The sequence below is a fragment of the Lynx rufus genome, unplaced genomic scaffold (assembly GCF_022079265.1).
Source record: "Lynx rufus isolate CCGP_SWC_20201006 ecotype Redwood Valley unplaced genomic scaffold, mLynRuf1.p SCAF_13, whole genome shotgun sequence".
NCBI lineage: Eukaryota > Metazoa > Chordata > Mammalia > Carnivora > Felidae > Lynx > Lynx rufus.
In genome coordinates, this window is record NW_025814827.1 from 57,691,249 (window position 1) to 57,704,911 (window position 13,663).

At 39.3% G+C, this 13,663-nt stretch overlaps 1 protein-coding gene across 1 annotated transcript in view; it reads right to left on the minus strand.

Annotated features, from left to right (window-relative positions):
• SLC25A21 (solute carrier family 25 member 21) overlaps positions 1 to 8,304 on the minus strand; it is a 190,604-nt gene extending 182,300 nt beyond the window's left edge. Inside the window, 2 exon segments of the mRNA XM_047074695.1 lie at positions 7,517 to 7,565; positions 8,289 to 8,304. Of these exon segments, the coding sequence (XP_046930651.1) occupies positions 7,517 to 7,565; positions 8,289 to 8,304 (65 nt within the window).
• Positions 8,305 to 13,663: the final 5,359 nt, after the last annotated feature.

Sequence of the window (13,663 nt, forward strand, 5' to 3'; positions counted from 1 at the left end):
TCCTCCCTGCTGTTCTGCGGGCCCCAATGCTGCTCAATGTCCCCACTCCAGTCTCTTAAATTAAGTGTTCATTTTCAAGTTCATGGCTGTTCCCTCTCTACTGCCATAAAGGGAGGCTGTGGATGCACCCCAGCTCTTTGCTCCTCACTCTATTCTGGGCTCCCCACAAAGTAGCCTGTCTCCACAGCAGTCCTCAGATTTCTCTTTTTAATACAGTTGCGGCAGGCTAACACCTCTAAATCATTTTTACCCATCACAGCCATTTACCTTCTCTCTGTGACAACCAACGCTCATTCCTCTCCCATCCTCTGGCATTGATTTTTGCTTCTGTAACCTCACTCGGTAGGACAATAGATGTTTTTTTTCTGGCTGTAGATAATACTTTCCCATATCATTCTCACAAACCACAGAATGAGCTCTGCAGGGAACTTCTGTCCTTCCACTTTTATTCATTACGAACAAAAGCAGTTTACATAAATGAAACCAAGGAGAACCACAGGTAAATGAGATGTTTAACACACATCCACACATGCACAGAGGGGTGGGGGGAAGGAACTCTTTACATGAAAACTTTTTACAGAACTGCCTATAAGGGTATTCAGCAACATTTCCCAAAGTGACTAGTCTGGGCTCTCTGCTTAAGATTCACCCAAGAGGGTGTTAAATATAACTATTGGTAGGTCCCACCCCTAGAGTTTTGGCTTCAGCAGGTCTGGGGTACGGGAGCCACCAACAGAGTGTAAATCAATCTCAACAACTTGAGTAAAAGCCCCATAAGCACATATAACGATGTATGGATGCCAAGTTTTCAACCCATGTGAGTCTTTAGAATTCACACAGTGATTAATATGTTTTGAGAGAAGTATGATAAGACTTTTCAGTGCAAGTTAAGTCCTGATGGGAGGAAGGATGGAAGCCAAGGTATGTACCGGCTGATCCACTCACCAGCAGCCTGTAACTGTATGTCTGTAATGAGATGTGGAAACGCCTCTCCCCTTCTTGCCTTCCCTAGCACCCACCAGAAAATGTGCCTTGCAGCTCTTTGACAGGACGCAGTTTTAAAAGATCAGTTTTTACAGGATCAGTAATTTATTTAGTTTGCACCTGATTTATGCCACATTCAAAAATGAAACAAAAGTGATTAAAAATGACTGGGGGCGAAACAGAATGAACACCTTAGTAATGCTCTCTTCCTGAAGCACAAGGAACCATTTCCCTTCCAGGGAATAAAAGTGTGAAAGGTATATAGGCTAAAATCCCCTTGGACTGCGATATGGGTAAATCTTTGAAGCTTCTGATTGCCACTTTCTTCACACAGGTACAAACCTTCAAATGCATATGCAGTAAAATTCCCTTCCACTGAGGACCCTGCTTAATTGCAACTGTCAACGCATTCTAAGCAACAGTATTCTTCTTACTGAGGAACCACTGGACCACTTCTCTTTCCCCTTAAAGAATTTCTTTCCCATTGCATTCCAGACCCATGCTATCTAATCCAGTAACCACTAGCCATGTGTGGCTACACAGCATTTGAAATGAGACTGACTAGTCAGTATTTAGATGTGCCCTAAGTGTTAAAATATGCACCAGATTTCAAGGGTTAAGTATTTAAAAATGGAATGTAAGGGCGCCTGGGTGGCTCAGTCGGTTAAGTGTCTTGACTCTTGGTTTCGGCTCAGGTCATGACCATGAACCTGTGGGTTCGAGCCCCGCATCGGGCTCCACGCTGACAGCACAGAGCCTGCTTGGGATTCTCTGTTTCCCTCTCTCTCTGCCCCTCCCCTGCCTGGGCTCTCTGTCTCCCTCAAAACAAATAAATAAACTTAAAAAAAAAAGAGGACATGTAGAACCTTGGGCAAATTATTTTCAAACAAAGACTGTAAAATATCTCATTAAATTTTTAAATTGATAAACACATTGCTATGACAATGTTTTTGGATACATGAGGTTAAACCAGATACACTGTTAAACTTAATTTTACCTGTTTCCTTTTAGTTTTTAAAATGTGGCTATTAGAAAACTTAAAATCATATGTGTGTCAGGAATTTTATTTTGATTAGCCAGTGCTGTCCTAGATGAAGTCCAGCATTTTGCTTTCTATCTCGAAGCTTGTCACACATGCTCTCTGAGGACCTTCAGTCCCCTGTGGGTTCAGCCCACCCCGCTTTCATTTTGGCATACCTGTTGGAAACCCTCTCGCCTCACTCTTCCCTAATCCAGTCTCTGGAGCTGCACTACAAGCCTGAGATGTTTCTGCCCACCATCCTATCAAGTAATATCTCCTCTTTTATTTAAACAGATTCTTACTTCCCACCTCTTTTATGAAATTTTATGTCTTTTAATGACAACAGCACAGCTTCTGGAGGCCAGGCACGATGCTTGCTGCGGCACACAGTCCTAAATAATGTCAGCACATAGCCCTAAAACGATATGTGGAATGATGTCAACAGGAACGCATAGATGAAACTGATGCTCTCCTGCCCTCAGACCCAGAAGGACTATCTACTTGCAAACACCCCTCTGAGAAAAGATTTAAATGTAGTGCTCATATAACACAAGTCTTCCGGCTTGGAAACTTGAAACCGCCTGATTCCATATTAAACATTTCCCCTCTCCCACACTTTTTATTTTCCCTCGTATTTCCCTGACTACCTTACAAACTCCATTTGTCTTTGTAGTCCCTTTTCCTTTGCTGACACAGTATTAAATGCCATGTATGTGTGTGTGTGTGTGTGCGCGCGTGCACTTTATATATATATATATTCATATAAACAATATATGCATATATAAATACCATAAATATGTATATCCCCATTCATTTCTCACAATAATGTACATACCATTATTGTTCCTATTGAAAGCTTAGGAAACTTAGGCACAGGGAAGTTTAGTAACTTACCTGATGTTACACAGATAGTAAGTGAAGAAGCAGGATTTGAACCCACGCTGCCTAACTCTAGAGCCAGAGTCCTTAACTGCCAGGTTATCCTGTCTCAGGGAGAGTATACACAAACACCAAGGCCCACGTAAGCTTGAAGCTGCTAGGGCCATCTGGTGCCAAGTGAGAGAAGCACCCTACCCCCAAATGAATCCTATGCAGGAAACGGAGAGTTGAAGGGAGACAGAGAGAAAGAGAGAGAGAGAATGAGAGACAATATGAGAGAGATATGATTATTTTATTGTTTTTGTTTATTTATTTAAATCCTTGGGAGAATACAAAGCTAGAAACTAACTTTGGTCTTTCTAATTATACAAGGACATAGAGTCTTTTGTCATTTATAGTTATGTGTTCTTAACCAGAAGGTTAACCCACAATTGTATACAAAGTTCTTTGCATATAACTTTAAAAGAACCATAAAATAGTGTATAGGCCTATCTCTAGGAAGAATCTCAAAAGAGACCTTGATTCTACCTAAGTGTCATGTATATAATAGCATCTCAGTCAAGTCTCCTCAGCTAACATAAGGTGGGACACTTACAGCAAGGCAGTTGCCATGTGGCTAGCTTATGCTAACATGGGTCTATCCCTGGAGCTATACTTCTATGAAGCAGATACACTAGTTCCTATATTAAGCCAGGTGCCACAGTGCCTAAAATCCCTTCATTAAAAAAATTATTAATTATAACTTCTAATCATCTTTTAAAATGCAGAGTGAGTTCTTACAAAATTAAAAATGCATGCTTGAAACGTCAGTGCCCATCAATGGATGAATGGGTAAAGAAATTGAATACACTAAATACAACAGAATATTATTCAGTCATAAAAAAGAAGGAAATCCTGCCACTTGTGACAATGTGGATGGATCTTGAGGGCATGATGCTAAGTGAAATAAGTCAGAGAAAAACAACTACCGTATGATCTCACTTACACGTGAATCTAAAAAAAGAAAAGAAAAAGAAAAAAAAGAGAAAAAATGAAATTTGTAAGTAAAAAGAACAGATTGGTGGTTGCCAGAATCTGGGGATAGGGGGTGAGTGAAATGGGTAAAGGGGGTCAAAAGGTACAAACTTCCAGTTATAAAATAAATGAATCCTGGGGACGTAACGTGTATCCATCGTGACTACAGTTAATAGTACTGTATTGCATATTTGAAAGTTGCTAAGAGAGTAGATCTTAAAAGTTCTCAGTACAAGAAAACAAATTTGTAGCTATGTATGGTGTTGGATGTTAACTAGACTTATTGCGGTGATCATTTTGCAATATATACAAATATCGAATTATTATGTTATATACCCAACACTAACATAATATTATGTTAATTACATCTCAATTAAAAAAAAAAAGGAAAATGCACACTTATGGCATCTCTTTCTCCAAATCTCACTAGAATGATGGCTTCTCAGTCCTGGTTCTGTTTGTCTTCAGACCCATTTTCTTGTTCCCTTGTTCTGTCCTGCTTTATTATGCAAAAAGACTGCCTTCTGCTAGGCTGGGTTTCCTAGGTTTCCACGGTTTAGCAAATAGAAGCACTGGTGGGAGACTGAAGACTGGGAAGAAATGAGAAAGTAGAGGATTTTTCTCTCTGTCTGTCTGCCTCAGGTAGTGAACCTGGCAATGGCTGGGGTTCCAGCTACAACTAGACAGATCTACTATGGTTCCAGCTTCACCAGGTAACCCTGGCCCTTGGGCTCAGGTAATACCACCATCTCCCTTGGCTCTCAGCCTGGGGTAACAGAATTGATCATTTACAAAGTTAAAAAAAGGAAAAGAAAAAGAAAAAAAAATCTCTGTAAAGGATGAGTTTGGAAATGCATTTTCATTCCACAATGAAAAGAATTAGACAGAAATAGAATCCAAAAAGAAAAGACTAAACTCCAAGAAGTAAAAATTTAGTTTGCTATACTTCTGCACATGAGATATTGTTGAAAATGAGCCATTTCCATACTCAGGTTAATTCAGAGTACTGCCTTTTAAGTAATATTATCCAAGGATAGGCAAAAACAGCCCACAAAACAACTCTGAAGGAAGTGAGGTTTGGCATGGTGTATGTCATCTCCCACTTTGACAATGCCTACAACAATTTAGAATCCAGTGCCCCTGATGTCATTAAGGAAGGTGACATGTTAAAATTACCAATGCTGCATGGTTTCATATGTTATCTCTTACAGTTTACAGTTTATCTTATTTAGAAATGTAGTCATCTCCTGTACAATATAATGGTGAAGTGATTTCAGCATTTAGCCTGTCCTATCTATTCCCTGTCACTTCTGTGTTAGTACCCAGTGAGATAGGCTGCCAATCTTTGCATATTCTACTTCTGTTGCAAAGTCAGTTGCACGTTATTTTGGACTTTCAGTTTACTCTATGATTGTGTCTTTATTCAATATACTTTTTATTGCTATACAGCTCAAATATCATCCCATATCAAATTCCCTTCTTCTTCAGGGCACCTGGATGAATTATATTTTCCCTCCCCTCTGAAGTTAGACAACAGCATGTGACTAATTCCAATCAATGAATGCTATTTTCAAAATATCCATGTAACAAAAAAGATGTAAAGCCCCAGTTACTCGGCACATCCATTTCAAGAAGTATTCTATTCAAACCCAGTACCATGAAATAATATAATTTTTGAAACTTACTGTGATGAAATTCCTACTAACTCATCAGACTGTGAGCTCTTTAGGACAGAGCTCGCCTGGAACCCACAGGCACTAGATACTTAATAAGTAAATGAATGAATGATTGTGTGACTGAATGAGTGACCATAATTTCAATATCATGTCTTATTTAAATCATTCTTATTTCTCCTCTGGGCTCATTCGAACACGTCACCAATTTAGGAAATTAACCTTAAAAAAACCAGTTTATTCCTCAGTGAGGCTAGAAACAATATTCTGGCTTTTCAAAGGTTGGCATGCAGTCTAAGAAGGAAATGCCAGTGAGTTTTGCTTTCTGTTTCTGAACACTGTAAAAAGATGGGCCAGGGAGTGCATGCAATTTTACATTTGAATGTAATTGTGGTTTTCTTTCTCTGTTTGGGTTTGGTGACTTAAGGCTGTAATGGACTGAATGTTTGTGTCCCCCCAGATTCATATATTGGACCCCTAACCCCAGTGTGATGTTATTTGGAAATGGGGCCTTTGGGAAGGTAGTTAGGTTTAGGTGATGTCACGATATTAGACTCGGTGGAGTGCTGATAATGGGGTTAGTACTCTGATAAGTAGAGGGAAAGATATCAGAGCTGCCTCTCTCCCTCAAGTGAAGACACAACAAGGAGGTGGCTGTTTACAAGTCAGGAAGAGGGCCCTTACCAAGAACCAAATGGACTGGCACTTTGATCTTGGACTTTCCAGCCCCAGAATTATAATAAATGTCTGTTGCTTTAGCCATCCAGTCTATAGTATTTTGTTATAGCTGCTCAAGCTAAGACAGGGCCAAATTCTCATCTTCTCTCATTTAGAAATGCAATATTATTTGCATGTCACAGCCTTGCTTTCAGTAGGCAGCTTAAGATTCTGCTGCCTCTTTAGGGAAATTAAGCAACATTTCCATTCAATGATCAGCCTGACTCTTCAAGTATTTTCTAACTTCGGCAGTGAGGGTCTGTTCAACCACCATTGGTTGCAAGGCACTGTTTGCTATTGAGCTCCAACATAGGTACGCTGCTCTTAGGTTTGACACAATGCAAATAAATGGAAACTTTCACTAAATTCTAACAGCTTCTAATTTAAAAAATAGAGAGCTCAGTAATTCAGCCACAGATTTGTTTTTAAAAATGCTCTAGATCATAGTAAAACCCATATGAATTTTTTTCACTTTTTTCACATGGTAAATAGAATTATTACATTGCCCTGATTTGCATCTTCCTTTAAGAGCAAATGCATTTTCCTAGAAATATGGCATTTTGCATTGGCAAATGGTTGCCACTTTAAACACTATTTAAGAAGTTTACTTGAAATTTCATCTTTTTTTAAAAAACATTTATTTATTTTTGAGACAGAGAGAGACAGAGCATGAATGGGGGAGGGTCAGAGAGAGAGGGAGACACAGAATCCGAAACAGGCTCTAGGCTCTGAGCTGTCAGCACAGAGCCCGACGCGGGGCTCGAACTCACAGACTGCGAGATCATGACCTGAGCTGAAGTCGGACGTTTAACCTACTGAGCCACCCAGGCGCCCTGAAATTTTGAAGTCTCACATCAGAATGCTGACTATTAAGTAGCAATCTGTTATATGCAATGCCTAATGAAAGTCTGCTGTCATAATTCACTGAAGTTCAGTTTTTACGTCATTTTGATAAATTTATCCCGCTTACCAGCTTCGCCACAAATCATACCTAATGGTTGTCATGTGAAGTCAGTAAAATATCATATACCTTCTGATGACCTCTTTCCAAAAATGCTTTTCCCTATTCACATTTTATCTGTCAAATAGCATTTTCCTTAAGAAGTAAATATAAATGCCATTATTGGGAGAAGCTACTGGCCTAGGACAAGTTCTAGCATTTAGTGTTCTGACATCTTAATTTGGATATCAGCCAAAGTCAATAAAACTTGTTCATGCAGAACCTTACCTGGTTTTCACCACATCGAGGGGGTGCATCAGGCAAATTTCTACAAGACCTGAAAGACGATAAAGAAAAGTCCAATAAACACTTATGTAAACACTGGTTCTTGTTTCCTTGACCCCATTGATTTCTCAAGTATGAAGATTCAAATAAAACTTGGGGCTTTGGAAATGGCAGCTCGTAGTCAGAGACTAGTAGCAAAAGACAAAAGTATGAGTGCTCTGGCACAAGCATGGAGGTGGGGCTGTAGGGGAAAGAAAATGCAAAAGGAATCAGATGTCCAAAATTCCAATCATCTAGGCAGGAACTATTGTGTACCATTCCAGTCCAATAAATAAATATATGTCAAAGGAAAGGAGGAAAGAAAAGAAGGAAAGAAGGGAGAGAAGCTTGGTTTCAGCACTTCTACTGCCACTCACTAACATGACAAATCATAGCCTCAATCTCAGTGTGCATGAAATAAAGAAAATGATGTCTTTTATCTCCCTGGGTAGGTATAAGGATCCAATGCATATTTAATACATTAATAGCTTAATAGAGAATATATATATTAAGTGTTCTTTGCATGCTAGACAGTATTCTAAGCAGTGCCTAGTTTATCTCATTTAATCTTCACAAGAGCTTGCTGGGTAGCAGGTATTATTATTCCCATTTTACAGATGAGATCATTGAGGCACACAAGGTTAACAACTTGTCTAAGATCTCACAGCTAAGAAGTATGCAGTAACCTCATAAAAAGCCCATGATCTTAACCACTGCACACTTAGAATTTCTATACCTTCTTGCAAATCCATTGTAAAGCCCTCCTGCTGTCTAACTGAGTAGAGAAGACTGCTCAGTTACAAACTACTGGCATGTAACAATAGTAGCAGTAAAAATAGTATTATGTACTAGTGGTAGTAAAAATAATGACGGCAGCGATGGTCATTTAACACACAGTATCACAGGTATGCAAAACTACTAAGCAAGGTGAGTATGTATTATCTTCATCTTTACTTGAATATAAGCAAACAGAGGTTGACAGTGTTGGTTGATTTGCCCAAAAGCCATATTATTTGTGGGTAGTTTCTTAAACACAGACCACTTACCACTCTTTCCATTTGCAAACTAACTCAATTTGAGCTTAGCTGTGCTTTAGTTCACCTTCCCCATTCCATATTTATATATACAAATGTCTCTTACTCCCCATACTGGTAAGGTCCAGTTAGCCCAAAGTTCTTATGTATTGACCCAAAACAACTGTCTTCCTTTGGCTGAAACTAACAGGATCCAATATTAATGCCTGTGCCACAAGTTTCCCAGCAGGAATGGTCTTTAGTGGTTGGTAACCAAATCACTGACCCAATCAGTCCCATTGCCTAGAGATGGGAGGAGAACGATGTAGGACAGCAGAGGCAACAGAATTGCTAGGCACAATAGTAAAGCCACTGGGCACTGTTTTAACTTCAGAATAAGATCTGTTACTCAGGATTGCATGGGTGGGTTTCTTACTTGCAACCAGGAAAGTCTCAGTACATTTCCTCTTGCTTTAAAATTCACATTCACCTTGAAGTAAGAATCAGGTGACCAGAGTTCTCATCCTGGTGCCTTCAGGGAATGAAAACTTACCCCTGAGGACATCAGTACCTTACCCGTAAAGGGAAGAGTTAAATGGTCTATCGTACCTTTAAGGTACTATATGTTTTACTTATAATTCTAACTTAAATGTTATTACATTAGCTAGAAAAGGATAAAGCTCTAATTTCATAAATAGGATTTACCCTGGAAACTGAGACGTATAAAATATAGTTCTTACCAAGCAAGAAGCTTCTATTAAGTGCAGTTATGTGCATCTCATGAGCATAAGGTAGTAAGATACTCAGAATCAGTTTAGCAAAGCAAGGACACAGTTTCTCCTGCTAACGTGGCATTAGAAAAGAAGCAACATGTTAAACACCAAATAGCACTAGTTGATATATTTCTCAAAAAATTTACCACAGGAACTAACAATCCCAACAACTTATTAAAACCAGTAACAGAATTCATAGAATCTATTCACATTTATCTATACCTATTTGCAAAATTTTCCTCGTTTCCTGTAGTAAGTAGGTAACTACCTTAGATTGTTATAGTTTTCTGGTTACTTAAAATTCTTTTCCAACCTCTAGTATGCACCGAAACATTCATTTTTTCCAACAAGCTTACATTGGTTGTCTTTTATGTGTCTGGCATTGAGGATAGAGTCTAGTGAAGGGAATGGACACACAAGAACAAACAATAATGCACGGGAGGAGGTGCAATGGTCAGAGTTTATGGGAACACAGCAGAGAGAGGCTCCTGATCCGGCCTGGAGTTGGGTGAGAGGTGGAAAGGGATTCGAGGCCGAAAGAGGACAGAATGAGCATCAGGCATGGAGGAGACACTGCATACAAAAAGAAGGAAAGAGGAAAGAACAAGACAAGCATTGCGGTAGCTGAGGGTTGAAGGCAGGACATGGCAAGAGATGAGGCTGTAAGTGTATAGGTCAGGGTCAGCTTCATGTTCAGGCACTTGTAATTCATCCTACAGGCCATGAAATGCCAGTGAAAGATATTCTAAAAAAATAGCTCTTTGGTTGTTTTTTCTTATTTCTTAATGTATCCATGTTCATTGAAGACATTCTGAGGGATTTTACTTTATTTTATTTTAATTTTGAGAGAGAGAGAGAGACAGACAGACAGAGTGCAGGAGCGTGAGCAGGGGAGGGGCAGAGAGAGAAGGAGAAAGAATTCCAAGTAGGCTGTGCTCTGTGAGGACAGAGCCTGCAGTGGAGCTCAAACTCACAAACAGTGAGATCATGACCTGAACCAAAATCAAGAGTTGGACGCTTAACTGACTGAGCCACCCAGGCACGCCTATTTTATTTTATTTTTAAAGTAGGTTTCATGTCCAGAGTGGAGCCCAACACAGCGCTTGAACTCACGACCTTGAGATCAAGACCTCAGCTGAGATCAAGAGTCAGATGCTCAACTGACTGAGCCACCCAGGTGGCCCATATTGAGAGATTTTAAGAAGAAGTGAGATATTAGCCTCTGTTAACATGCTCTCCCAACAATCTAATAATATGTCTACTAATCCTCCCACTGTTCCCAATCACACATTCACATACAAACATGAGCACTGAGGCTCCAACTGCTACCCTTTGGTTACCAGTAAAAGCATCATCTCTCATCAGAGCATAGATGGCCCAATGTCTCATGTACCTGTAATGCCCATCTATACAGCTACCTACTAAACTGTAACTTGGCCAATAGGAAAGTAGGACTTAAATTATCAAATGTAATTTGTCCAGAATCTCTTGGTTGTTCATTCATTGTCATCTTTAATCAAAACAAGTAATCTTGAAGAATTCAAGTGAGCAGCAAAATGCATCATAAGCAGAAAGGACAGATATGTTGGCAATGATTTGGAAGTTTCGGTTTTCAATCAGAGTTCAGAGTTAAATCCAGATTGACTCAGGGTGAGAATGGCTGGTTGTTGGGTTGTTGTCCTCTACTGGGTAGCTAGGGGCTGTGAGATTCTGATAATTATTGATGGAAATAACCATAAAAGTACAACAAGATGAATCATGTTGTCATAGGCCTAGATGTGACCCCTGGAAACTGAACTGTACTGTGTACTATTTGGCAATTCTATTATCTAGGATGAAGTCATTATCTAAATAATGGGTTAGAGGACACAGATTTAATGATTTCTCTTTTCTCATAAAACTCAAAGTTTAACATAGGCAAGAAGATGACTTTGAAATTGCCAACTCAAGACACACGAGTCTGAAAACAAAGGAGACCTAGAAGTTTTGCTCTCACAACTTAGCATTTATTAAACTCACCAGCCACAGATGAACACAAAATAAAAAGCTTCAATCTCCTCTATCAATGCATAATACAAAAATTGCTAACTATCAACCATGGAACCAATTCCCTTGGGAAAAAAAGGTTATAACTTCATGATATTTGAGAAGGAATATGAAAAAGAAGTGAGAACCTACATAATTATAGATTTAGACCAGAGCTTTCCTTATAACTCTTTCTGGTTGTTTTTCAAATTAAATTATGTGCTTGATCTTCAAACCAGAAAAATAGACACTTTAGAGATAAAATATCTTCAAGATAGGTTTATTTTTAAATGTATTGGACTAGGGGCGCCTGGGTGGCTCAGTCGGTTAAGCGTCCGACCTCAGCTCAGGTCATGATCTCACAGTCTGTGGGTTCGAGCCCCGCATCGGGCTCTGGGCTGACAGCCCGGAGCCTGGAGCCTGCTTCGAATTCTGTGTCTCCCTCTCTCTCTGCCCCTCCCCTGCTCATGCTCTGTCTCTGTCTCAAAAATAAATAAAAAACATTAAAAAAAAAAAAATGTATTGGACCATCTGCATCTTTTATTCATTTTGTGGATAAAAAGCATAATCAAAACTTAACCAAAATACAGTAAAAATGTATAAAAACATGTTTAAAAAGTACATTTTCCAAATAACATGCTATATATAAGGAAGTTCAAGATATTTCATTTGTTATTTTTGAGGCAATTGCTTATTTATCACAGTAACAAGCTAGCAAGAATTGCTATTAGATTTATTTAAATTAGATAAAAGACTAATTTTATAAGGCCAGAATTTATGAAAATTAAGAAAGCCGAAAGCAGGTTGATATTGTGAATTTATCATATTGTAAATGTTTTCATTGTTCTTACAGATCCATGCCACTTCAGTGACCATGACCATTTCTGTATGATTCAAATGAAACTGGTAATGTGACCCAGTCATGAGCACAGAAAGGTATGGGCTAGCCCCTGAACCTTACCTTGGGGTTTCCCCTAACTGCTCCCTTCTTTCAACTGGCTTACATACATGATTTCACCTGAGCCAGTATTGCTGGAAAAGGACTAACATGACCTTGTCGTAAACCGTCTCCCAGCCTCCATTTTTTTTTCTGAATAGGACTCTTGGCCTATTTAACCACAAAACTGTACTGAACATGTACCCCATCCTCTTCGTCAGATTTAACCTGAGCCCACATCTTTTCCTAAGAAGAGTACAGACACTATCATACAGTGATTTAATCATGATTGGTAAAAGAACAGTTTCTTCTCAGTGTTCAATTCTCTGGGCCTTTCCTTTTTCTCTGAAATGTCCTGTAAATACACACACACACACACACACACACACACACACACACACACACACACACATGCTTCTTCCAAGAATCCTACTTCCCTTCAGATCTCAATTTGGGCAACCATCTTACCAGAAATCCTTGGGCAAAGACTGTTAGTTGTCCCCTAATATTCATCCCCTCCTTCTTCTTCCTGGCTGCCCAGAATAAATATTGCATTTTCCAGCCTCTCTTGCTGGTAGGCATTACCATGTGAGCAAGTTCTGGCCAATGGGGTATAAGTGAAAGTGGTTTGCGCACTTGAATACTTGAGCTTCTGAGAAGACTTCTAAAAATAGGGAGGCTGTTCCTTTCCTCCCTTTTCCTCCTTCCTACTGATGGAATGTGAACCTAGGGTTGGAGCAGGTATCTTGGACAATGAGGTGACTTTGGGCACACAACACAGCAACAGGACAGAGGCGGTCTCTAAATCATGGAGATCTGATCTATCTACCTCCAGGCATCCATGTTGGAGAGAAATGTCCATTTCTTTTAAACTACTGCTATTTGGGTTTTCTGCCATTGTACCTGAACCTGAATCTAACTGATATGCATGCCCTTTGTTGTGCTCCCACAGTACTTTGAACTTGTGTTATTACATGGCACTGCAACTGTGTTTTCTTGCCTAAAAGCTCCAGGGGGACAGAGACTCCACCTGCCTTATTCACCTTTGCATCCCATCACTTTGCATAATGGCTGGCACTCAGCAAGCTCTATAAAAATTTGTTGAATAAATAAATTAAAGCTGATTAGGGTTACTGCCTCTGCCATTATCTCAGGTAATTCTCAAGATAAACTGAACTGACAGCTATTTATTCTACATTTATGTCATTAGTTTGAGTATTATACAAATAAGCAAGTAAGGACAAGAAATGTTGGTAAAAATTATATGAAATAAAGTACATTAAGTACTTGAATACAAAATTGCAATATTGTTTATCACATGCTCAGATGTTCAGCTATGTAAAGAAGGCAACCAATCAGCACC